The 26,328-nt window shown below is 40.3% G+C and overlaps 1 protein-coding gene across 3 annotated transcripts in view; it reads right to left on the reverse strand.

The window, feature by feature from the left end:
* The window catches only part of LOC124590332 (galactokinase-like), a 148,198-nt gene that overhangs the window by 38,323 nt on the left and 83,547 nt on the right, over nt 1-26,328 (reverse strand). For all 3 annotated transcript variants that reach the window (XM_047131643.1, XM_047131641.1, XM_047131642.1), the window contains exons 3-4: nt 16,620-16,746; nt 7,755-7,880 (exon numbers count right to left, since the gene is read on the reverse strand). In XM_047131643.1, the coding sequence (XP_046987599.1) occupies nt 7,755-7,880; nt 16,620-16,746 (253 nt within the window). The remainder of the gene's footprint in view (nt 1-7,754; nt 7,881-16,619; nt 16,747-26,328) is intronic.

Genomic DNA, 26,328 nt, shown 5'->3' on the forward strand with positions numbered 1-26,328 from the left:
ATTCAGTGCTTCCTGGAGACTTTTGTGTGTCTTTCTTATACATTATTCAGTCCAATTTGCCAAAATACAGTTTTTTTTATTCTGGATGAATGTATATTATCATAATTGTCTATAGATTGTTGTCATTAACAAAAATTATGTACAAGTTTCAAATCAAAAACCTAGTTGAGAAGTTGAAGTAAGAGATATTTAGTAACAAATGTTACAAGGCTATGGAAATGTTGGCATAAGTGTCTGGCACCTATAATTACCTTAATTACAGTTGATTGTTGGGTTGACACAGAGAACCTCATTATCTCGAGAAACGGCTTAAAAATTATTACCAAGTGATGTATTTTCATTTGTTATCTATTTTTATGTCCTCCTCTGTAATTAATATCCTTTGTAATTACATTTCTAATTAACTCTCCAATTACTTACATCACACAACTTTATGATTTTCAGAATTTGAGGCCTTATTTGTAACTTTCTTGTATGCAGTCAGATAAAGCACGAGATTTGTACTGTCATTGAATGTTAGTAACCAAATCCAAACTGTAATTAATTATGTAACTAAAATAATACAAGAGACATTGTTGTAATTAAAGTTCAGATCCATTTTCATATTTGCAAATAGTGATGATACTATAAAAATTTATGTAATACGATATTGTATTTTATTCCTTATTTGCCTGTAACATTAGTTTCTTTACGTTTTGTAAATTTTAATTGTAACATCAGAATTGTACAAAATTAATAATGGGTTATTTTGAAATTTATTGTTAAAATTCTATATAAAGTGATGCAGCAAGGCTGCGAGTTAGTTGTTGAGTTGTTGTTTTGTCAGTCAGTCAAATAGATCTGTGAAGTATGTGAGTCAGTGTTTCGTTAATGTGACGAGTATGGAGCTCAGTTTGTCAATAAATTTTATGAAGGTGGAAACTGTTATATTCTTTCATCAAATGAACTAACTCAAGGGCAAATGTTAAGTTAATTTAAGTAACGTTCAAGAATATAGCAACATTACAGTACCACTGAAAAGATGAATGAAATAAATACTAGTATCAGTGGTGTCATGAAACAGCTGAAATCGTTAAAATTGAACAAAGTTCCAGGGCCTGATGGAATCCCTGTCAGATTGTATACTCAATTTGCAGCTAAGTTAGCCCCTCTTCTAAGTAAAATCTGTTGTAGGTCCCTGGAACAAAAACCTGCGACCAGTTCTTGGAAAAAGGCACAGGTCACACTTGTCTACAAGAAGGGTAGTAGAAGTGATTCACAAAACTACCACCCAATATCCTTTACATCGATTTGCTGTAGAATCTTAGAATATATTCTCAGCCCAACCATAATGAGATATATTAATCACAATCCCAAACAGCATGGTTTTCGAAATCACCGATCATGAGAAACTCAACTCACACGGATCTCACATGAAATACTGAAAGATTTGGCTCAAGAGAGTCAGGTAGATGCAGTATTTCTTGATTTCTGAAAAGCTATTGACTCAGTACCACACCTCTGTTTATTGTCAAAAGTACAATCATGTGGGGTTGTTGTTGTTGTTGTGGTCCACAGTCCTGAGACTCGTTTGATGCAGCTCTCCATGGTACTCTATCCTGTGCAAGCTTCTTCATGTCCCAACAGCTACTGCAACCTGCATCCTTCCGAACCTGCTTAGTGTATTCATCTCCTGGTCTCCCTCTATGAGTTTTACCCTCCAATACTAAATTGGTTATCCCTTGATGCTACCAACCGATCCCTTCTTCTAGTCAAGTTGTGCCACAAACTCCTCTTCACCCCAATTCTATTCAATACCTCCTCATTAGTTATGTGATCTACCCATCTAATCTTCAGCATTCTTCTGTAGCACCACATTTCGAAAGGTACTATTCTCTTCTTGTCCAAACTATTTATCATCCACGTTTCACTTCCATACACGGTTACACTCCATACAAATACTTTCAGAAACTACTTACTGACACTTAAATCTATACTCAATGTTAACAAATTTCTCTTCTTCAGAAACACTTTCCTTGCCATTGCCAGTCTACATTTTATATCCTCTCTACTCTGACCAAAAGAAGTTACTTTGCTCCTCAAATAGCAAAACTCATTTACTACTTTAAGCGTCTCATTTCCTAATCTAACTCCCGCAGCATCACCCGATTTAATTCGACTACATTCCATTATCCTCGTTTTGATTTTGTTGATGTTCATCTTATACCCTCCTTTCAAGACATTGTCCATTCCGTTCAACTGCTCTTCCAAGTCCTTTGCTGTCTCTGACAGAATTACAATGTCATCGACAAACCTCAAATCTTTAATTTTTCTCCATGGATTTTAATTCCTACTCCGAATTTTTCTTTTGTTTCCTTTACTGCTTGCTCAATATACAGATTGAATAACATCGGGGATAGGCTACAACCCTGTCTCACTCCCTTCCCAACCACTGCTTCCCTTTATGCCCCTTGACTCTCATAACTGCCATCTGGTTTCTGTACAAATTGTAAATAGCCTTTCGCTCCCTGTATTTTACCTCTGCCATCTTCAGAATTTGAAAGAGAGTATTCCAGTCAACATTGTCAAAAGATTTCTCTAAGTCTACAAATGCCAGAAACATAGGTTTACCTTTCCTTAATCTATTCTCTAAGATACGTCCTAGGGTCAGTACTGCCTCACGTGTTCCAACATTTCTGCGGAATCCAAACTGATCTTCCCCAAGGTCGGCTTCTACCAGTTTTTCCATTCGTCTGTAAAGAATTCACATTAGTATTTTGCACCTGTGACTTATTAAACTGATAGTTTGGTAATTTTCACATGTGTCAACACCAGCTTTCTTTGGGATTGGAATTACTACATTCTTCTTGAAGTCTGAGGGTATTTCGCCTTTCTCATACATCTTGCTCACCAGATGGTAGAGTTTTGTCAGGACTGGCTCTCCCAAGGCTGACAGTAGTTCTAATGGAATGGTGTCTATTCCCGGGGCCTTGTGTCCACTCAGGTCTTTCAGTGCTCTGTCAAACTCTTCACGCAGTATCATATCTCCCTTTTCATCTTCATCTACATCATCTCCATTTCCATAATTTTGTCCTCAAGTACATAACCCTTGTATAGACTCTCTATATACTCCTTCCACCTTTCTGCTTTCTGTTCTCTGCTTAGAACTGGGTTTCCATCTGAGCTCCTGATATTCATACAAGTGGTTCTCTTTTCTCCAAAGGTCTCTTTAATTTTCCTGTAGGCAATATCTATCTTACCCCTAATGATATAGCCTCTACATCCTTACATTTGTCCTCTAGCCATCCCTGCTTAGCTGTTTTGCACTTCCTGTTTTCAGACATTTGTATTCCTCTTTGCCTGTTTCATTTACTACATCTTTATATTTTCTCCTTTCATCAATTAAATTCAATATTTCTTCTGTTACCCAAGGATTTCTCTTAGCCCTTGTCTTTTTACCTACTTGATCCTCTACCGCCTTCACTACTTCATCTCTCAGAGCTACCCATTCTTCTTCTACTGTATTTCTTTCCCCCAATCCTGTCTATTGTTCCCTTATGCTCTCCCTGAAACTCTGTACAACCTCTGGTTTAGTCAGTTTATCCAGGTCCCATCTCCTTAAATTCCCACCTTTTTGCAGTTTCTTCAGTTTTAATCTATAGTTCATAACCAATAGATTGTGGTCAGAGTCCACCTGTGCCCCTGGAAATGTCTTACAATTTAAAACCAGCTTCCTAAATCTCTGCCTTACCATTATATAATCTATCTGATACCTTCTAGTATCTCCAGGCTTCTTCCACTTATACAACCTTCTTTCATGATTCTTGAACCAAGTGTTAGCTATGATTAAGTTATACTCTGTGCAAAATTCTACCAGGTAGCTTCCTCTTTCATTTCTTATACTCAATCCATATTCACCTACTACATTTCCTTCTCTCCATTTTCCTAGTATTGAATTCCAGTCACCCATGACTATTAAATTTTCGTCTCCCTTCATTATCTGAATAATTTCTTTTATCTCATCATACGTTTCATCAATTTCTTCATCATCTGCAGAGTCAGTTGGCATATAAACTTGTACTACTGTAGTAGGCGTGGGCTTCGTGTCTATGTTGGCCACAATAATGCATTCACTATGCTGTTTGTAGTAGCTTACCCGCACTTCTATTTTTTTAATTCACTATTAAACCTACTCCTGAATTACCCCTATTTGATTTTGTATTTATAGCCCTGTATTCACCCGACCACAAGTCTTGTTCCTCCTGCCACCGAACTTCACTAATTCCCACTATATCTAACTTTAACCTATCCATTTCCCTTTTTAAATTTTCTAACCTACCTGTGGGGTACTGAGTGTAATTTGTGACTGGATAGAGGACTTTTTGATAGGGAGGACACAGAAAGTTATCTCAGATGGAGAGTCGTCATCAGATGTAGAAGTAACTTCAGGAGTTCCCCACAGAAATGTGTTAGGACCCTTGCTATTCATGTTGTATATTAATGACCTTGCAGGCAATATTAATGCAAGGGTAATCCCAAAAGTAAGGTCTCCTATTTTTTTATAAGTACATAGACCTGTTTATTTCTACAATGGTTTACATCAGTTTACAGATTGAACATTTAGCTATTTTTCGACATAATCACCATTTCTGGCGATGTATTTTTGCAAACACTGTGGCAGTTTTTGTATGCCCATGTCATACCAGCTCACTGCCATGCTGCAGAACATTATGAACCTCTTCTTTCACCTCGTCGTTGGAGCTGATGCCGCTGGGACCACAATTAACACTGACAGGTACTGTGAGACTCTGAAAAAACTCAAACGGGCAATTCAGAACCAGAGAAGAGGAATGTTGAGCTATGGCGTACACATTCTCCATGACAACGCTCGCCCACACATCACTCAGCAAACCGTTGCTCTCCTACAACAGTTTCAGTGAAACATAATCACCCACCCACCGTATATTCCTGACTTGGTGCGCAGTGACTACCACCTGTTCCCAAGGTTAAAAGAATATTTGGCCGGAAAGCGATTCAGCTCCGCCGACGAGGTGAAAGAAGAGGTTCATAACTTTCTGAACAGCACAAAAATGCATCAAAAGAAATGGTGATTGTGTCAAAAAATAGCTAAATGTTCAAGCTGTAAACTGATGTAAACCATTGTAGAAATAAACAGGTCTATGTACTTACAAAAAAATAGGAGACCTTAGTTTTGGGATTACCCTCGTGGTAACCTCAGATTTTTTTCAGATGATGCAGTTATCTATAATGAAATATTTTCTGAAAGAAGCTGCATAAATATTCAGTCAGATGGTGCAAAGACTGGCAATTTGCTTTAAATGTTCAGAAATTTAAAACTGTGCACTTCACAAAATGAAAAAATGTAGTATCCTATAATATCAGTGAAACAATGGGAAATCCAGGATGGATTGTAACACTGTTATGAAAAGCATAGTTGCTACTCAACATATAGCAACTATCCTTTTCATAATATTATAACATCAACGAGTCACTGTTGGAATTGATCATCTCATACAAATACTTGGGTGGAACATGTTGTAGGGATATGAAATGGGGTGATCACATAGGCTCAGTTGTGGATAAAGCAAGTGGTAGAATTCAGTTTATTGGCAGAATACTGGGGAAGTGCAATCAGTCTACAAAAGAAATGGCTAACAAATCACTCATGCAACCTGTTCTAGAATACTGTTTAGGTGTGTGGGACCCATACCAAATTTGACTAAAAGGGGATATTGAATGTACACCAGAGAAGGGAAGCATGAATGGTAACAGGCTTGTTTGATTCAAGAGAGAGTTTCACAGTGATACTGATGGAACTGAACTGGAAGACTCTTGAAGATAGATGTAAGCTATCCTGAGGAAGTCTATTAACAAAGTTTCAAGAACTGGCTTCAAGTAACGATTCTAGGAATATACTATAATTTCCAATGTATCACTCACACTGGTACCATGAGGATAAAATTAGAATAATTACTGCACATGCAGATGCATTCAAACAATCATTCTGCCTGTGAATGGAATGGGAAGAAACCCTAATAACTGGTATATGTAGGTGTAAAACATGCCTTCCTGACTTTGTGAACACGTGAAGTGGCCTCGTGGTTTGAGGCGCCATGTCGCAGACTGCGTGGCCCCTCCCGGCGGAGATTCCAGTCCTCCTTCAGGTGTGTGTGTGTGTGTGTGTGTGTGTGTGTGTGTGTGTGTGTGTGTTGTTCTTAGCATAAGTTAGTTTTTGTAATGTGTAAGTCTAGGGACCAATGATCTGAGAAGTTTGGTCTCTTAGAAATTCACACACATTTGAACACACTTTGACTGTGTGAGTAACACTCTGTCCATTAACTGATCACTTTGAGAAGCACAAAGGTATATTATGAAGTAGTGCTGTGACATTAATATAATTTTTTTATTGTCAAATAGAAAGTAAACATGTTGTTTTTCTCCTAAACAGTCTCTACTTTAATAAAAATCATAATACCAGGACATATAGAAGAAGTTTTTCTAAAAAAGCTGTCAAAATCTGACAGAATTGATTGCAGGCTATTTATTATTTTCTGAAATAGCTGGCAGACAAAATATTCCATTAACAAATAAATAATTCTTATTGTGGAGTAAAGTAGATGGAAATTAGAGTTTAATGTCTCATCAACAGTGCAGTCATTAGGGATGGCGTATATATATGATATGAATATAATAGAGGGAAACATTCCACGTGGGAAAAATATATCTAAAAACAAACATGATGAGACTTACCAAACAAAAGCGCTGGCAGGTCGATAGATACACAAACAAACGCAAACATACACACAAAATTCAAGCTTTCGCAACCCACGGTTGCTTCATCAGGAAAGAGGGAAGGAGAGGGAAAGACGAAAGGATGTGGGTTTTAAGGGAAAGGGTAAGGAGTCATTCCAATCCCGGGAGCGGAAAGACTTACCTTAGGGGGAAAAAAAGGACAGGTATATACTCGCACACACACACATATCCATCCGCACATACACAGACACAAGCAGACATTTGTAAAGGCAAAGAGTTTGGGCAGAGATGTCAGTCGAGGCGGAAGTAAAGAGGCAAAGATGTTATTGAAAGACAGGTGAGGTATGAGCGGCGGCAACTTGAAATTAGTGGAGGTTGAGGCCTGGTGGATAACGAGAAGAGAGGATATACTGAAGGGCAAGTTCCCATCTCCGGAGTTCTGACAGGTTGGTGTTAGTGGGAAGTATCCAGATAACCCGGACGGTGTAACACTGTGCCAAGATGTGATGGCCGTGCACCAAGGCATGTTTAGCCACAGGGTGATCCTCATTACCAACAAACACTGTCTGCCTGTGTCCATTCATGCGAATGGACAGTTTGTTGCTGGTCATTCCCACATAGAAAGCTTCACAGTGTAGGCAGGTCAGTTGGTAAATCACGTGGGTGCTTTCACACGTGGCTCTGCCTTTGATTGGGGACTCCTTCCGGGTTACAGGACTGGAGTAGGTGGTGCTCCCAGTGTATACCTGTCCTTTTTGTTCCCCCTAAGGTAAGTCTTTCCGCTCCCGGGATTGGAATGACTCCTTACCCTTTCCCTTAAAACCCATATTGTTTTGTCTTTCCCTCTCCTTCCCTTTTTCCTGATGAAGCAACCGTTCAACCGTTTGTTGCGAAAGCTTGAATTTTGTGTGTATGTTTGTGTGTCTATCAACCTGCCAGCGCTTTTGTTTGGTAAGTCTCATCTTTTTTTTTTTAGTGAAACTTCTAAAGTCCTCACTGACCTGCAATCAATAAGTAAGGCACTGCCTTCTTTGGCCATCACTGAAATAAACTGGTCCATAATGCCACAAGGCATGTTTGAAAATGTATGTTCAGCTTTCTGACATGCTAACGCCTTGTCTTGGAGGCTGAAACAAAAAAATATCACACCATATATATATAACAAAAAAAGAGTCTCCATTTTTGTATATAATTCATACAAATATATAGTTTTATTCTGGTCTTGACAAAATTCTGCACACTTTACCTTCAAGACAAGAGGAAAATCACTGTCTGCATAAGATTTGTAATCTGATTTGAAACATATTATGTATGTAATATGCAAAGGGGAACAGTTGTTATCAAAAATCTTCAAAAGTTCTTTGCTGATTTACTTCAAATTTCTACTTGATCTCCGAATGAGCATTTGGGCAGAGATGGCTATATATTCAAAGCCCTTGGCCAATTTACTTCAAATTTCTTGGCTGATTTACTTCAAAGTTCTACATACACAATGAAAAAAATTAATGAAAAGTTAAATGCCTTACAAACAAAATAACTCCTATCATGAAAATACATTACGGCGGCAAAATCCATGTGCTGAGTGCTGAGTGAAAGCTCGAGAATTTAACAGAAACACGATTGCAAACTCTTATTTATTGATTAGTTGTCATTGTTACTTATTGAATATACCCTACAAGATATTTAGTCTGTGTTTCTCAGTAACTTTTATTATGAAAACCTGCATTGTCATACAAATGCTAAGGCAGATCACGGATATAGTACCAACAGAAGTCACTAGATTGCGTGCTGATCAAAATAACAAACAAAACCCACAATTTTCTGAGCTGTTCACACAATTTGAGTTGTGCTCAAACACATCCCTACTCGAGACCATGAAAACTGAGCTCAAACAATGCCTTTGGTTAAAATGATTGCAGTTTCCTATGCGGCTTCCATTTGCTGTGAGTATCAACAAGGCACAGCATCAATCACTTCATGTCACAGATATCAAACCTGGGAAATACCAGGCACTGCAGTACAACATAAAAAGGAAATTTTTCATACTTCATGTCATGTTTACTTGAATATACACTGAAGCACCAAAGCAACTGGTATAGGCTTGCGTATTCAAATACAGAGGTATGTAAGTAGGCAGAATATGGCGCTGTGGTCGGCAATGCCTATATAAGACAACAAGTGTCTGGTGCAGTTGTTACATTGGTTACTGCTGCTACAATGGCAGGTTATCAAGATTTAAGTGAGTTTGAACATCATGTTATAGTTGACGCACGAACAATGGGACACAGCATCTCCGACGTAATAATGAAGTGGGGATTTTCCCATGTGACCATTTCATGAGTATACCATGAATACAAGGAATCCGGTAAAACATCAAATATCTGACATCGCTGCGACCAGAAAAAGATCCTGTACAAACGGGACCAATGACAACTGAAGAGAATCATTCAACATGACAGAAGTGCAACCCTCCTACAAATTACTGCAGATTTCAATGCTGGGCCATCAACAAGTGTCAGCATGCAAACCATTCAATGAAGCATCATCGATATGGGCTTTCAGAGCCGAAGGCCCACTCATGTACCCTTGATGACAGCATGACACAAAGCTAGACATCTTGCCTAGAAACGTTAACCCGATATTGGACTGTTGATGACTGGAAACATCTTGCCTGGTTGGACAAGTCTTGTTAAAAATTGTATGAAGTGGGTGGATGTGTACAGTTATGGAGGCAACCTCATGAACTAATGGACCCTGCATGTCAACCGGGGACTGGTCAAGCCGGTGGAGGCTCTGTAAGGATGTGGGATGTGCAGCTGGAGTGATATGCAGCCCCTGAAATGTCTAGATATGACTCTGACAGGGGACACACATAAAAGCATCCTGTCTTATCACCTGCATCCATGTGTGTCCATTGTGCATTCCAGCAGGACAATGTGACATCCCACATGTCCAGAATTGTTACAGAGTGGGTCCAGGAACAGTCTTCTGAGTTTAAACACTTCCACTGGCCACCAAAGTCGCCAGACATGAATATCATTGAACTTATCTGGGATGTCTTGCAACATGCTGTTCAGAAGAGATCTCCTGCCCCCCCCCCACCCCCACCCCCCACCCCTCCCTATACTCTTATGGATTTATGGACAGCCCAGCAAGATTCTTGGTGTCAATTCCTCCAGCACTACTTTAGACATTAGTTGAACCCACACCTTGTCGTGTTGTGGCACTCCTGCATGCTACACAATATGAAGCAGGTGTACTGGTTTCTTTCGCTCTTCAGTGTATAAACAAATAAGACAATTTGCAAGATTCAGTATGTGAGAATTACATGGATGTAAGCATTCACTTGGTGCAGAATGAGTTAAAATCCAACCAAAAGTAAAGAAACTCAATAATGGAAATTTGAGAATGGTAATAAAAAAAATATTAGAATAGTAATGTAGTTGTGATATTATAACAACTGAAAAGGGAAGAGGAACCAAGGTGAAGCCAAGTTGGGGGTGATAGATACCTGGAAAATAACTAGGGGATCTGGTAAAAGTGAGGGAAGGCATAGTGCAAAATAATGTTGACACTCACATTCATATTCCCATCATTTATGCAATCACAGTTAATGTCAAATACTGTTATACTTTGTAATTCAGTATATTACTTTGAATTTTGTACAATTTGTTTTAAAGCATTAAAATTTCATGTATTTAATTTTTATTATCATAAGGATTGGTTCTGGTGTTTTTCATTATTATTATTATTTTGCTTATTTATTTATTTTCATTACACAACTTCCCTCACTTTCTTAAGTTCTCTTCCTTCCTCTTTCACCATCACTCCTTCATCCGTTGGGTCTCTCGTGCATGTTCTTCTGCCGAGAATACTCTGTTCTTCCTCGTTTTCTCCTTGAAGAATTCCTTCACCTCCACAACTTTTTTGCTAAAGATCTGCCAGTTCACAATTTATTCTGCTCTGATCCTGCATTTTTCTAGATCCCACTGCACTTCTTTCACACATGGAACTTGAGTTTTCCTGTTCTCCTGGGAGAGAAGAATCTTGTTGGCGAGCCTCCTCATTCCATTTTTCAATATGTCCTTAGAAAGACAGTCTTCTTTTGTTCATTGTGGTGGTGACATTTTCATATCGTTGATAAAGTTCTTGATTTGATCTGAAGCCGAACGTAAATTCATTTGATATTTTTCTGGGTCCAAGAATCTTTCTTAGAAATTTCCTTTCTTTCTTCTCCAAGTCTGAAAGTCCTTTCTTGGCTGTTGTCTCAGATGCATATAAACATTCAGGTTTGACGACTGTGCTGTAGTGTTGGAACTTGGCCTGGTATGAGAGTGATTAGATTTGTATGTGTTCTGACACAATCTGAATGCTATTTCCATTTTTCTTGCCCATTCTTCAATTGCTGCCTTTTCATTGTTGTTTGGTGTCAAAATCCCTCCTAGGTACTTGAACCTCTGAACTCTTTTGTTGTCGCCATACTTGGTCCTAATTGTCCAGACTGGATCAGTGGCATTTACGTTCATATATTGTGTCTCCTCAAAAGATATTTGCAATCCTACCTTCACTGCTGTTTCCTTGAGTACTTCAATCTGTTTAGTTGAAATTTGCAGATTCTCTGCAAAAAACACTATATCAATGCAAATGCGAGGCATTCAAATGTAAGCCCAGACTGTTTGCAGCCTAGCCTAATTCCATTTGGAAAGTTGAACTGACGCATTTCTTTTCGCCATTCCCTGATAACTTTTTCTAAAACACAGTTGAACAAGATTGGAGAGAGACTGTCTCCTTGTCTCAAACCTGTTGCGATTTCAAAGGGCTCTGACAGTTCTTCTAAAAATTTAATTTGTGATCGGGTGTTTGTTAGTGTTTGCTGAATAAGTGTCATCGTCTTATCATCTAGTCCAAATTCTTTCAGCACTTCTACTAATGTGTCTCTATCTACGGAGTCATGTGCCTTTTTAAAGTCCACAAATTATAATTAAGTGAGTGCTGTGGCTGATTGAAGTTCATACTGGCTATGGCTCGTAAACTGGCCAGGACAGTGGCTGTATCAGTCAGGTAGGCAATGAAGTAATATTTCCACTGACAGAAATGGATAAAGGAAAGTAAGCCCACCTGACAACTCCCCTTTTTAAAATGGGGTGATAGTTTTATGTGATTAAAATTTTATAAGATAGTTTGAACAGTGTTGAGAGTCTGAAGCAGTTTTCTGGCTCTAGCAACATAAAGATATTATACAGTAAACTACTGTTACAGTTTAAAGGAAGCTGGTGAAAAACAGCAGTGATGGTTTAACCCTTTGTATTCCAGTAGCAAGTGTTGCTCAACATGGCAAATTTTGTTTTCCACTCCGATGTCAAGCCCCATTTGACATGATTTTTTGTAGCTCTCATATGCTCCATTCTCAAAGCTGACTATACTAGGTATCAATGCTGCATAATTCTGCCAACTAGGTATACTTTTGTATTCTGTGTATTGAGATAAAAGTGAAAACAAGAATGACAATGGTTTTGATGATGACAGTTATTCATTTGTGAACAATTCAACTGAAATTATGATGAAAACAGTCCACCCTGAAGAATGTTTCAAAAAATAGCACAGAATGAAATATTTTGTGTTGTAGTGCTTACGTAAATATATTTGAATGAAAGTGCACATTTTGTTTTAGTGTACACCCTACTTGTTGGTCAGTGGCATCACTGTTTCCACAAAGAGACTCATACAGTTCTCTGTGGCACACTCGCTGCCCAGGCAGTGGGTATTTAAATAAGAGTGCACAGAAGTTCTCTGCATTGCAGAATGCAAAGGGTTAATATGGTCTGTGCTTGGATATTATACAAGATGATCATTAATAAAACCAACAAACTGCAGAGACAATTTCCTGTCTGGAAATGGAGGAAAAGAGGTCCTATGAATATGTGTCCCAAAATGCATTGTTGCCACGGTAGATGGCACTGATGAACGGAAGTTCCTCTGACCACATGTCATGTGTTCCTTGTGTGTTGCAGGCTGTGTGATTCACACAGTATACTGTAGGCAGCCAAATGGTCTCGTATTCAAGTTGGTAACAAGCCGAGATGGTGTCTGTGTACAGCCAAACAGATAGAAACAGTTGAGAGGCAGCATGGATATACCAAAACCAGTACTCTCACAGACACCCACCATATTGCACAACATTTCGAGCTCTTTTTGGGCATTTGTGTGATAATGGGTTCTTTCAGACAGACAAATGTGCACGGAGGTGATGGACTGTGTGTACACCAGTTCTGGAGGATTGGGTTCTGCAGGATATTGAGATGAACCCTAGTACAAGCTCCAGGCAACTGGTTTGCCAACATGATGTAAGCCAGAGTATGAGTATGTGTATCCTGCACAACAACCGCTGCTATTACTATCGCCTGCAATGAGTGCACAGATTATCAGCAACAGATTTCCCTCTATGAGAAGGATTTTGTTGATGTTTTTTGCACTAGAATGTGTGAAAGAGTATGGCAACCCAACAGATCCAACACACATATTGGAATCTCAAGCTTCTCGATGAAACTCTACCAGTGAAAGGGATAGCAAAATATCTAGGAGTAACCCTGAATGAGAAACTATTATGGACCCCTCACGTAAGGAGTACCTGTTCCAAGGCAAAAGGTGATTTATTGAGTACCAGGAGACCTTGTAGTATAAACTGGGGCTTAAGCCCCAAGAGTATGTCCTGGATATACACCATGGTAGTAAGACTTATGATTGCTTAAGGGGTTACAGTGCGGAGGAAAAAGGTAGAAGAGCAGGTAGCCACTAAGGACCTTGCTATGGTGCAGAGACTGGCATGCTTAGCCATTACAAGTGGAATTAGCAGCACACCCACTGCTGGAATGGAAACCATGCTGGACATGCCCCATTACACCTGTGGGTAAAGATGGAGGCAAAGCTGGAGCACATAGGTTAAAGACTGGCAAAAACTGGAACTCACTGAGGTATCCAGGATCTCACACTAAAATACTGAGCGAGAGAAACATAGGTACGGTTGGGGAAATGCCGGCTGACTATATAATAACAACCAGCTGCTTCAACAAGCCTTTCAATGCAGTAACTGGAAGTAGAGAGCTGTGGGAGAACAAATTTTGACACTGTACTGGGGACATAGTCTGGTTCACTGATCGTTTGAAAATAGACCAAGGTGTTGGGGCTGGGGTATACAGGGTGCAGCCAAGGCTGGAGACTGCAATCTCTTTAGGGAAGATGGCCACTGTGTTGCAAGCAGAAGTACTGCTATCAGGGTGTGTGGAGGAGAATTTGCAGAGGTGCTACAGAGGTCATAGCATTTTTATTTATTCAGACAGCCAAGCAGCCCTGAAAGCACTGGCAGCCTCTGCAACATGATCAAAGATTGTGACAGAATGCCACAAAGTCTACGGGAAAGCAATAAGGTAAACCTATTTTGGGTCCCTGGTCACACAGGCATTGGTGGTAATGAGCAAGCTGATAGGTTGGCCAGGATAGGGGCAATGACACCATTTATTGGACCAGAACCTGTCCTGACAATCACCAAGGCAATGATCAAAATAAAACTATGAGACTGGACAAGGAGACAGCATGCAGAATATTGGGCTAGGTCCAAAAGCAAAAACATGGCAAGGTATTGATGCTGAAGCCTGTTCTAAGAGAAGTCTATCAATCCTGGGCTTGAACAGGAGGGAAATGAAACTCATGGTTGGACTATTGACAGGCCATGGGAATTTCCAAAAACACCTACATACAATGGGGATAATAAAAGAAGACCCCAAATATAGGATGTGTGGTGTGGGCGAGGAAACAGCATCCCTGATAAAATCAGATCAAATCAAATCAGTACCATATTTTAGCCGTCCATAATTATGTAGTTTAATTCACTTGATAGCTCCTGACCACAGAAATCTGTTTTGTTTTCATTTGACGTCAGAGCTGTAAATGAAGAGGAAATGGCAAAAACCATTAAACATAAACATGAGTCATGTGGAGACTAACCCCCCTCCCCACTACACATCAAACTGCTCTGCACATGGGTGAATTTGATAGCTTGCTCATTTGCCCATGCAGTCACAGCCTTGGGAACAATGACTTCGCATCATGTTAAATTGGCAGTGTTTATTGCCCGTTGGCTAACTGATATGCTGCTACAGTGCAGTGTATCCCATGTTGCCTCACACTCAATGGAGTCTGTGAGAACCTGAACTTTTCCTGAACCTCACCCTAAGTGCTGTAACATGACAGTGGCTTCCACGGAGAAAGAAAGGTGATGGGCCCTCTGCTGCATAACTTTACCCAACTGCAAAATAGCATAAAGTCTATCACCCAATTGTAATTTGGTGTCGATAGGATCTTGCTTGTGAGAAATTAATATAGCTTCTATTGAAGGAGGTAGTTTTAGCATCCAAATCCAACATAATGTGTTGTTGGCAAACTGTCTGAAGTAATTGCACTTTGCAAAAGCCATCATAATTGCAGTGGATTTCTAAGTCCCAGCACTTCTTCATAAAGCACCAGCCATATTTGTTGCTCTAATAACAGCAGTTTAATAGTCTCAAACTTGTTTGAGCTCGGTAGAGAATCAATTAAGTCACAAATAAGATATGAGAGTTCACTTAAGTTATTCAGAATGGGAACAAACTTGAACATATCATCTTGAATATTGTAGCCTACACTATTAAACCATGTATTGGGTTGATCCAGTTGGAATGCTGGAAGTTTAGGCACCATACACATTTTAACTGTCGTATCACTCGGCACTTGTTGAGTTCTGCCCATTATGTGTGGTGAGAGTTCTGGACATTATCTCAGCACAGATGAGCACCTGGTGCATTTAATATGTGGATGTGCTGCAAAACTAGCATGGTAACAAGGTTGAGGCATGCAGCATTTGGGTCCTAAGGTTGTGTAATGGTTTTCTCAGCCAACATAGTTGAGAGGTTAAATACCAGAGCAGGAGCCAAATTGCTGAATATTGTATTTGGTTCCCATGGACGATTTGAGAAAAGTGTGGCAGGCACGAACAATGGGTTGTAGACTGGGGCAGTAGAGAAATCATTATAACTGACACCCAGTTCCCATGGCAGAGTGGCAGAGTGCGCAGCTGACAGGAAGAGAATGTTTTGTATCAGTGCAGTAGCATCTGAGTGATGGAGTCTGGCCATCTTATTCCATCCATTGTGAGTGAAATGACGATTGAATGAAGTTTGTTGTCAGCTGCTATGTCACAGATGGAATGCCTTGATTGCTTCTGGTGAAGCTACAGTAGGCCATTGTTCATTTAGTAACATGTGGTGTTCAACATGGAAGAATGAGCAGTCCACTATTTTCAGGATCACCATGGTAGTTAACAAATCACTGAGTGTTGGTTATAAGCAGCTGACACTCACAATTTAGCCCATCAACTACTTTATTGCTACTTTGTACACATCACATAATTTAACTTGGTCATCAATATCTCATACATCCCACTAGAGAGTAAACCAAAGACCTCTCCTCATTCTTCATCTCGCTTGCAAAGAACCTACATTTTCTCTTTTTATTAATTCGCTAGGTATCAGTTTCTCGTAGAGACACCAGTAATACATCTGCTTTCTGTAGCCTCACAAATGACTCGGCCTCCATTTACAACCATTTCACAAAGTCTGTACCCAATGAGGAAGAACAGAGATACTATAAAAAGCAAAGATTTTACATCTTTGTCAGAGACAATTGCTGGTACATATTTAACAAGATTACACACACACACACACACACACACACACACACACACATGTGCATGTGAATCCCCCCCCCCAACAACCCACCATCATAGATTACAATATATTTTCTACTTTTGCTCTGCTTCACTTATCAAGCCTTACTTTGTTTTCTCTCCTGTAAGCGCCTCCAGAAATGTATAAACTCCAACCTCTAGAGCAGCACTGCTTGAAACACCTCCGCCAAGTGGAACACTTGAAGAAATGACAGCATTAAAGCCTGGGACTGCACCTGCAGGGATGAAGAATGGGACTGAGACAGCTTAATTTTTTTTTGTACTAATGTATTAGTGATTGTTATAAACAGAGATAAAGGAGTAAACAATATGACAACGAACATGACTGATTCACACTTGCAAAAATAAACATTAAAGTTTAATTTAATAAAAAAAAATAAAAAAGGAAATCAGACCAACATGTGTTGCGTAATGTTAGTTGTAGTAGAAGGGCAAAATATGTCAGTGAAAAAAAAGGTCAAAAAATAAAAATACATTGAAAATGGACCAGGAATGGAAGATGATTGCCACCTACTGTTCTGTGTACAGCTGTTACTCTAGAAACCACTGACAAGTTAAAAGATTCAGTTTATTTACTCATCTTGTCAAAAAACTGTATAAATATTTACTTCACACTGTATTTTGTGAACAAAACTGAAAGGCAGAGTGACAATTATTGAACTACACGGAAAAAAAGAAAGGAAATTAGTTACAAACTACAGCATGCACACACTTTATTCAACATGTAAACGTCACTACAGATATTCAGATTTAGGTTACGACATGTTCAATATGCCTGCCATCATTGGTGATGATGTGGTGCAGACAAATAGAGAAATTCCGCATGATCCACTGAAGTGACAGAACGTCGACGCTGTCAGCGACTTCCTGAATGGCTGTTCTCAGCTCAGCAAAGGATTTGGGGTGATTGCTGTACACCTTGTCTTTAATATAGCCCATAAAAAGGAGTCACATGTGTTCAGATCTGAAGAATATGGTGGCCAATCAAGGCCCATGCCAGTGGCTTCTGGGTACCCCAGAGCCAGAGTGCCATCTCCAAAGTGCTCCTTCAGGGCACCAAACACTCTTCTGCTTCAATGAGGTCGAGCTCTGTCTTGCAAGAACCACATCTTGTTGAAATCAGGGTAACTTTGGGTACTGGGGATGAAATCATATTCCAAAACCTTCACATACCATTTGGTATTCACCACGCCGTCAAGGACTATTGCACCAATTATTCTGTGACTGGACATTGCACACCATACAGTCACCAGTTGAGGGTGAAGAGATTTCTCAATCACTAAATGTAGATTCTCAGTCCCCCAAATGCACCAATTTTACTTGCTGATGAATCCATCCTAGTGAAAGTGAACTTCGTCACTAAACCAAACCACATTCACATACTAATTCCCATCATGACCCACAGCCAGCTGTGCAGTTGAACATCCTATTGCAAATCGTCCAGAAGTTATGATGATTTTGTTACATATAGTTTAATAACTGTCACCTCGTACGTAGCTTGTGTTCTTTTCCACAACTACAGTCCTGAGTCAATAACATTTGTGAAATTTTCCCAGTTATTAAGAAAACTTGTTAAGGTTTTTAATAATGGTAGTGCCTTCAATAATCTTAATGGACACTTAATGTTTATGAATCATTTAGGAATAAAGGAGACAACTCACCGAAAGGCACAAGTGCTGCGCTGTTGATAGGTGCGCAAATAAAAGGTGCAGAGCTTTGCTAGCTTTTGAAACGAGATTCCTTTTTCAAGCCTGTAGGAACCCCCCCCCCCCCCCCCCCCCCCCCCCCCCCACACACACACACTCATCTACATTTGCCTGTCTCCGCGCACTGAGCTCAGGTGACTGTCAGATCTTTCCTGGCCCACCTGCTAGATGCTTGCCCCCAACTCTCTCCCTGCCTCCCACCACTCTCTGTCCCTCACCCCACCTCACCCTGTATCCCCACCTCACCCCAGTACGCTCACCATGGGCCAGGAAAAAGCCAACAGTTGGCTGAGCACAATTTAGGGAGATAGGTGTGTGCATGGGAATGAGTGAGTGTGTGGTTGTGTGCATGTTTTTTCTACAAGCTTGAAAAAGGAATCTCATTCTGAAAGCTAGCAAAGCTCTGTACCTTTTGTTTGTGCACCTATCAACAATGCAGCTCTTCTGCTTTTCAGTGGATCATCTCCTTTATTCCTAAATAATTCGTAATTCTCAACTGAAACTTAATGTTTGCAAGATATACACATGAATTAACAAATTATACCACTGATCTACAAAAACCTGTATAAAATACTGCTGCTTTTTCTCAGGCAGAGAATATATGATTTAGATTACAAGATAACAAGTATAATTATCATGAAAAGATTTTGTGGCAGTAAAAGAAGTATAAGGAATAACCAGCTGCAATCCACACATAACCTAAGGAATCCAGTATGATTGGAAGGTGACACTTTAGAGAGTCACTTTTCCTGGTGAAGGAGAGAGTAAAGATTCAGGGAAATAAGTATCCCAATGAGGGTAACAGTAAAGTAAGTTTGGAAATCCTATTATTGCGGAATAAACGTGAAAATTGACATTTATGTGTAAACAGCTCATAGGTCGCCCATTTATGCAATTCCTTCTTTCTTTTGCCTGTCCCGCAGTTTTGCAGGGTCGGCACAGTTAGGACGGATTTGGCAAGGTTAATTTTAAGAGGTGGCCGGATGCCCTTCCTGCCACCGCCCCATACCCCCCAGGCTGTAATCAGTGTACCCCAGCTGTCTGCGTTGAGGGTAGTCCATGAAACAATGCGAACTTGTTCAAATGTCTGCGAGGCGTGGAACTGAGGCAGTATGCGGAGACCAGCCTGGTATTCATCTAGCAGGATGTGGAAAACCACCTAAAAACCACATCCTGGCTGGCTGGCACACTAGCTGACGTCGGTAACCCACCAGGCAGATTATATCTGGGGCCGGAGCACCTACCCGAGTTGAGGAAGCAGTGCATTAGCGCTCTTGGCTAACCTGGCAGGTCTTACTTATTTATACGAAAGGTGAATATTCCACAGAGTTCGTAATATCTCATAAGTGAAGTACCAGCAGCAAAACACTTACTTATTAGACCACTAACAATTCTTTACTTTTATGATGTAAGGTGGAAATCCCATTATTGCGAAATAAATATGAAAATTGACTTGTATGTGCAGCTTTACTGTATGGTTAAATGATGATGGCGTCCTCTTGGGTAAAATATTCCGGAGGTAAAATAGCCCCCATTCGGATCTCCGGGCGAGGACTACTCAGGAGGATGTCTTTATCAGGAGAAAGAAAACTGACGTTCTATGGGTCAGAGCATGGAATGTCAGATCCCTTAATCAGGCAGGTAGGTTAGAAAACTGAAAAAGGGAAATGGATAGGTTAAAGTTAGATATAGTGGGAATTAGTGAAGTTCGGTGGCAGGAGGAACAAGACTTTTGGTCGGGTGAATACAGGATTATAAATACAAAATCAAATAGGGGTAATGCAGGAGAAGGTTTGATAATGAATAAAAAAATAGGAGTGCAGGTAAGCTACTACAAACAGCATAGTGAACGCATTATTGTGGCCAAGACAGACACGAAGCCAATGCCTACTACAGTAGTACAAGTTTATATGCCAAATGACTCTGCAGATGATGAAGAAATTGATGAAACGTATGATGAGATAAAAGAAATTATTCAGATAATGAAGGGAGACGAAAATTTAATAGTCATGGGTGACTGGAATTTGAGAGTAGGAAAAGGGAGAGAAGGAAACATAGTGGGTGAATATGGATGGGGGAGAGAAATGAAAGAGGAAGCCGTCTGGTAGAATTTTGCACAGAGCATAACTTAATCATAGCAAACACTTGGTTCAAGAATCATAAAAGAAGGTTGTATACATGGAAGAAGCCTGGAGATACTGGAAGGTGTCAGATAGATTACATAATGGTAAGACAGAGGTTTAGGAACCAGGTTTTAAATTGTAAGACATTTCCAGGGGCACATGTGGACTCTGACCACAATCTATTGGTTATGAACTGTAGATTAAAACTGAAGAAACTGCAAAAGGTGGGAATTTAAGGAGATGGGACCTGGATAAACTGACTAAACCAGAGGTTGTACAGAGTTTCAGGGAGAGCATAAGGGAACAACTGACAGGAATGGGGGAAAGAACTACAATAAGAAGAAGAATGGGTAGCTCTGAGGGATGAATTACCCGGAACCTATCCTCTTATATAATAGATACCAACCATTTCCTCGACCGACTCTCCACAGTTCCTGTCCCTTTACCACATGGTGCCCTGCTTGTCACTATTGATGCCACCTCCCTGTACATTAACATTCCTAATGCCCTTGGCCTTACTGCTATCGAACACTACCTTTCCAGACGCCCTATGGATTCCAAACCAACAACCTCCTTCCTAGTCTCCATGACTTACTATATCCTCACCCACAATCACTTCTGCTTTGAAGGCATTACCTACAAACAAATCCGCGGTATGGCTATGGCCACCCGCATGGCACCATCCTATGCTAACTTATTCATGGGCCATCTAGAGGAAGCCTAAACCCCTCACCTGCTCAGATTCACTGATGACATCTTTGCTATCTGGATTGAAGGTGAGGACACCTTATTCACATTCTTCCAGAACCTCAATAACTTCTCCCTCATTTGCTTCACCTGGTCCTACTCAACACAACAAGCCACCTTCCTAGATGTTGACCTTCACCTCAGACATGGCTACATCAGTACCTCCGTCCATATCAAACCTAATAACTACCAGCAATACCTCCCCTTCGACAGCTGCCACCCATTCCATACCAAGAGTTCCCTTCCATACAGCCTAGCCACCTGTGGTCGTCGCATCTGCAGTGATGAGCAGTCCCTCTCAAAATATACTAAGGATCTCACTGAAGCCTTCACTGACCGTAATTATCCTCCCATCCCTGTACAAAAACAAATCTCCCGTGCCTTATCTTTCCAGTCTCCCACAAACTCCCAAAGTCCCACAGTCTGGCCACATAGGAGCATTCCCCTTGTAACTCAGTACCATCCGGGACTGGAGCAACTGTATTACATTCTCTACCAGGGTTTTGATTACCTCTCGTCATGCATCTAGGTCTATTACAGGGGTATGAGCCATGAGGTAAGGGATTGGGAGTAGGGGTTCTGTAAGGATGGACGAGTATATTGTGTAGGTTCGGTGGATGGCGGAATACCATGGTAGGAGGGGTGGGAAGGATAGTGGGCAGGACATTTCTCATTTCAATGAGAAATGTCCTGCCCACTATCCTTCCCACCCCTCCTACCATGGTATTCCGCCATCCACCGAACCTACACAATATACTCGTCCATCCTTACAGAACCCCTACTCCCAATCCCTTACCTCATGGCTCATACCCCTGTAATAGACCTAGATGCAAGACCTGTCCCATACATCCTCCTACCACCACCTACCCCAGTCCGGTCACTAACATCACCTATCCCATCACCCATCCCATCACCTGTGAAACCAGTCGTGTGATTTACAATCTAAGCTGCAGCCACTGTGCTGCATTCTATGTAGGCATGACAACCAACAAGCTGTCTGTCCGCGTGAATGGCCACCGACAAACTGTGGCCAAAACACAAGTGGACCACCCTTCTACTGAAAACGCTGCCAAACATGATATCCCTCATCTCAATGACTGCTTCATCTCAGCCTGTGCCATATGGATCCTTCCCACCAACACCAGCTTTTCTGAATTGCGCAGGTGGGTACTTTCCCTGCAATACATCCTACATTCCCGTAACCCTCCTGGCCTCAACCTTTGTTAGTCACTGTCCTCATCCATCCAGCCTCCTCCTTGTTCCCATTCCAGTACTACACAGCCGTCATTGCACCACCATACACAGTCTTTTAATGTCTTTGTTTTTATTTGTCTCATTTCTGCTATGTACCCCCCTCCACCCTCCACACCTTCTCTCCTGCCCTCCGTCTAAACTGCAACACTTCACTGTCTGCCATTCCCACCATACTATTCCTCCCCCTACCCGCCCCAGCCTCCTCCTTACCCCCACCCAGTCGGCTCCTCCCATCATGCACTGGTGCTGCTGTTCACAGTGTGGTTTCAGCTTTCTGAGACTGCAGATGTGTGTGCAAGTTGCGTTTACATGTGTGTGTGTGTGTGTGTGTGTGTGTGTGTGTGTGTGTGTGTCTACTGCTGACAAAGGCCTTACAGACGTGTGTGCAAGTTGCGTTTACGTGTGTGTGTGTGTGTGTGTGTGTGTGTGTCTACTGCTGACAATGGCCTTAATGCTCGAAAGCTATAATTGTGTGAATATTTTTGTTGTGCCTATCGCGAATCAGCATCTCCGCTACATGGTGAGTAGCAACTCTCCTTCTCTGGTATTGTTACATTCCATCCTGGATTTTCCATTGTTTGAAAAATCAGTTTTTAATTGTCCTGAGGCCAAAAACCACATAAAAAACATCAATCAAAATCTAATCGGATTATTAATTTCCATGTGACTGGTGCAACACATGTTCAATATGCTGTCCACCATTTTCTGCAACAAGTTGAAATCAAGAAACAGCATGTTCCACAACTGATTCAAGTGTTTCTGGGGTCATGTTCATCATTTCCGAAATGGCACTTCAGCAGCTGTCTTAACTGAATTTCCAGTATGTGGAGGTGCACCATCTTGCATAAAAATGATCCCATCCACACTGTTGGAGAGCTGGAATAACGTGGTTGCGTAAAATACACTCATAGCACTTATCAGTGATGGTCCAGGTAACAGGACCGGAAGCACCTGTCTTCGAAAAAATACGGCCCTATGATAAATGATGCCATAAACCCGCATGACACAGTGACCTTTTCAGGATGAAGTGGTACTGGCTAATTTGTGTGTGGATTTTCGTTGCCCATATTTGGCAATTCTGTGAAGTACATATCCTATCAGATGGAAATGGGTTTCATCTGTCCACAAAATCTTCAATGGCCAAACATTGTCCACTTCCATGCGAGCAAGAAACTCTAAAGCAAAGGTCTTTCTTGCTGACAGGTCAACAGGAAGCAACTCATGCACATGAGTAATTTTGAATGGATAGCAAAGGAGACTGTTTTGTAGGATTTTATGCTCCGTGCTCATGGGTACGTCCAATTTTTCGGAAAATTCTCCGTGCACTATGCATTTGCAAACCACCACTCGTCTCCTCCTGCATTGCTGTGGCAAATGCTTCCACTGACGTGGAATCAATTTGTTTCCTCCCCCTACTGAGTTGCACACCAAAAGAACCCGTCTTTTTGAATTTCTGAATCATTTTCTCCAGACCCATGGCAGTCGTCAGACCAGCGCCTTTTTTCAAACCCTTCAGCTGGAACTTCTGCAGAGCAACACGTGCACAGTCATCATTCTTGTAACACAGCTTTACAAGCAGAGCGTGATCCTGCATTGAGACAGTCATGGCGAACATCGCAGACACAAAAGGAGGAAAAGCCGTGTACCCGGCGTGTTATTCCAACTTCAATGGGTCGTGTGCATGACAGATGTTTTCATTTACATATTCTGACACATACACCTTTTTTTTTTCCCCCCCTCCCGCCATACATTTTCCCCCTTCTCCGATAAAATTCCACTGCAATTTGACTTCATTCTGACCAGTGGTGTTATTTTGAAGGTTTAACTTTAATTATAATCACTCTGTATATCAATCAAGGTACACAAGTACTGCTGCAAATTTATTCTTGAAGTTCTCTGTCATATATTTAATGAGTCCATAAATCAATATACTGTCCCTAATAGGCTAAAATATGCAACTGTGAAACCACTGTTCAGAAAAGGTCATAAAACTGATGTTCCCAGCTACTGGCCAATTTTATTGGTAACAAGTCTCCCTAAAATCCTATAGAAACTAATGTTCTAGAAACGTTCAAGAGATTATGGCTCATTTTAATAAAAATAAAATGCTTAGTAAGCATCAGTTTGGATGCCAAAAGGGTACCTCAACTGAACACACCATTTTCTAATTTGCCAAAGAACTCCTTGAATCCATAAACAATAAAATGTCACTAGTTGGAATCTTTTGTGATCTGCCAAAAGCATTCAACTGTGTTGATCACAAGATTATACTTACAAAGGCTGAGCACTATGGATTAAATGGTAAGGTAAGGATGTGGCTCAAGTCATATCTAGATGATGGAAGGCAGAAGATAGTATTGAACAATTCTGTTATGGCACCTACCTGCTCTGACTGGGGCATAGTAAAATGTGGAGTGCCACAGGACTCAGTGCTTGGTCCCTTACTTTTCCTCATCTTTATCATTGATCTGTCATGATGTATGACACAAAAAGCACACTTCACCCTGTTTGCAGATGACACAACCATAATGATGGACAAAACATCAAACTGCAGTCTAGAGAACATTGCAACCACTGCATTCAAACAAACTGTAGATTGGTTCACTTCAAATGGTCTGTCACTCAATGTTAACAAGACTCAGTTCATTCAGTTTCAAACAGCAAATAAAAAACAGGAAAATATTGAAATAAATTGTGGTGACAAAGAAATACTGAGTATTCAGTCTTCCAAATTCCTGGGATTACACATAAATAACAATCTAAACTTGTCAGTTCACATCAACAACCTATGAAAAGACTGAATTCAGCAGCATTTGCCATTCGCTCAATTTCATCTGTTTGTGACATGGTAACAATTAAAGCTGCATACTTGGGATATTTTCATTTACTTATGACATATGCAACATATTTTGGGGTAACCATTCATGAGGAAAGGCTTTATTACACAGAGAAGAGTCATCGGAATTATGGCTAGAGTGCAAACTTTTTCAAACAGCTCGGGATCCTCACCATGCAATCTCAGTACATTTTTTCACTAATGTGATTTGTGAACAATAATCATACAATTTCCAAAACAGTGAATATCATGATCATGATAGAAGAAGTACACATGACCTTCACAAAGATATTTAAAAAAATCTGAGTGTGGTAGTGGAAAGAAGTACATTATTCAAGCATAAAAATATACAATACACTTCCATTTCATATTGAATCAGTCACTGGGAATATGACTAAATTCAAAAAAACAGCTGAAACTTTATCTTTTGAGTAGTTCTATGTACTCTTTAAAGCCATTTTTGACAGTGTGTAACAGTAAAATGTGCTTAATTTTAAGCATTTCTATAAGAACTACCTATGTAGCAGTGGCATATCAAATGATGACAGAATGGTTTTTATAAGTATTAGAATATAAGACTTAACATTTGTTTGTGTAATCATTATTACTACTATAATCTGTGCATTTTTAATACCTGAACCTCATGTATATGTTTATATATGATTTAGTTTGCAAGCCTCATGACCATTTAGATATGGTTATTACTATAATAATCCAACACATTCTACATCCTAGCAAACCCTTGCAATAAGGATCTATGGAACAAGAAAATAAATAATAAAAATAAATACTTTTTCTTCTGGGTTACGCTGGCAAAAGATCCAAGGCACAGATTCTCATCTAATCAACTGCAGTTCCTCATTTTGCTTCATACCAACCCATCCTCTGTGATGGGATAAAAGTGAAGCTTGACCGCTTACAGGAGACAATTGTCATTGTGGCCATATTGTCTAGTTCTTACACATCTTTGTTAATAGTTGCTTAGCAGACAAATGGCTCCCGTGGAGTGTGTGGGAATTTCGAGGCAGTAACTCTCAGTATTTAGACAAATTTCTAAACCCTTGCCTTGAAGTTTATTTTTCAGACTAAAAGAGAGTGAATGTTACACCAATGTCAAATGTTCAACACGCA

The sequence above is a fragment of the Schistocerca americana genome, chromosome 2 (genome assembly GCF_021461395.2).
Source record: "Schistocerca americana isolate TAMUIC-IGC-003095 chromosome 2, iqSchAmer2.1, whole genome shotgun sequence".
Taxonomy (NCBI): domain Eukaryota; kingdom Metazoa; phylum Arthropoda; class Insecta; order Orthoptera; family Acrididae; genus Schistocerca; species Schistocerca americana.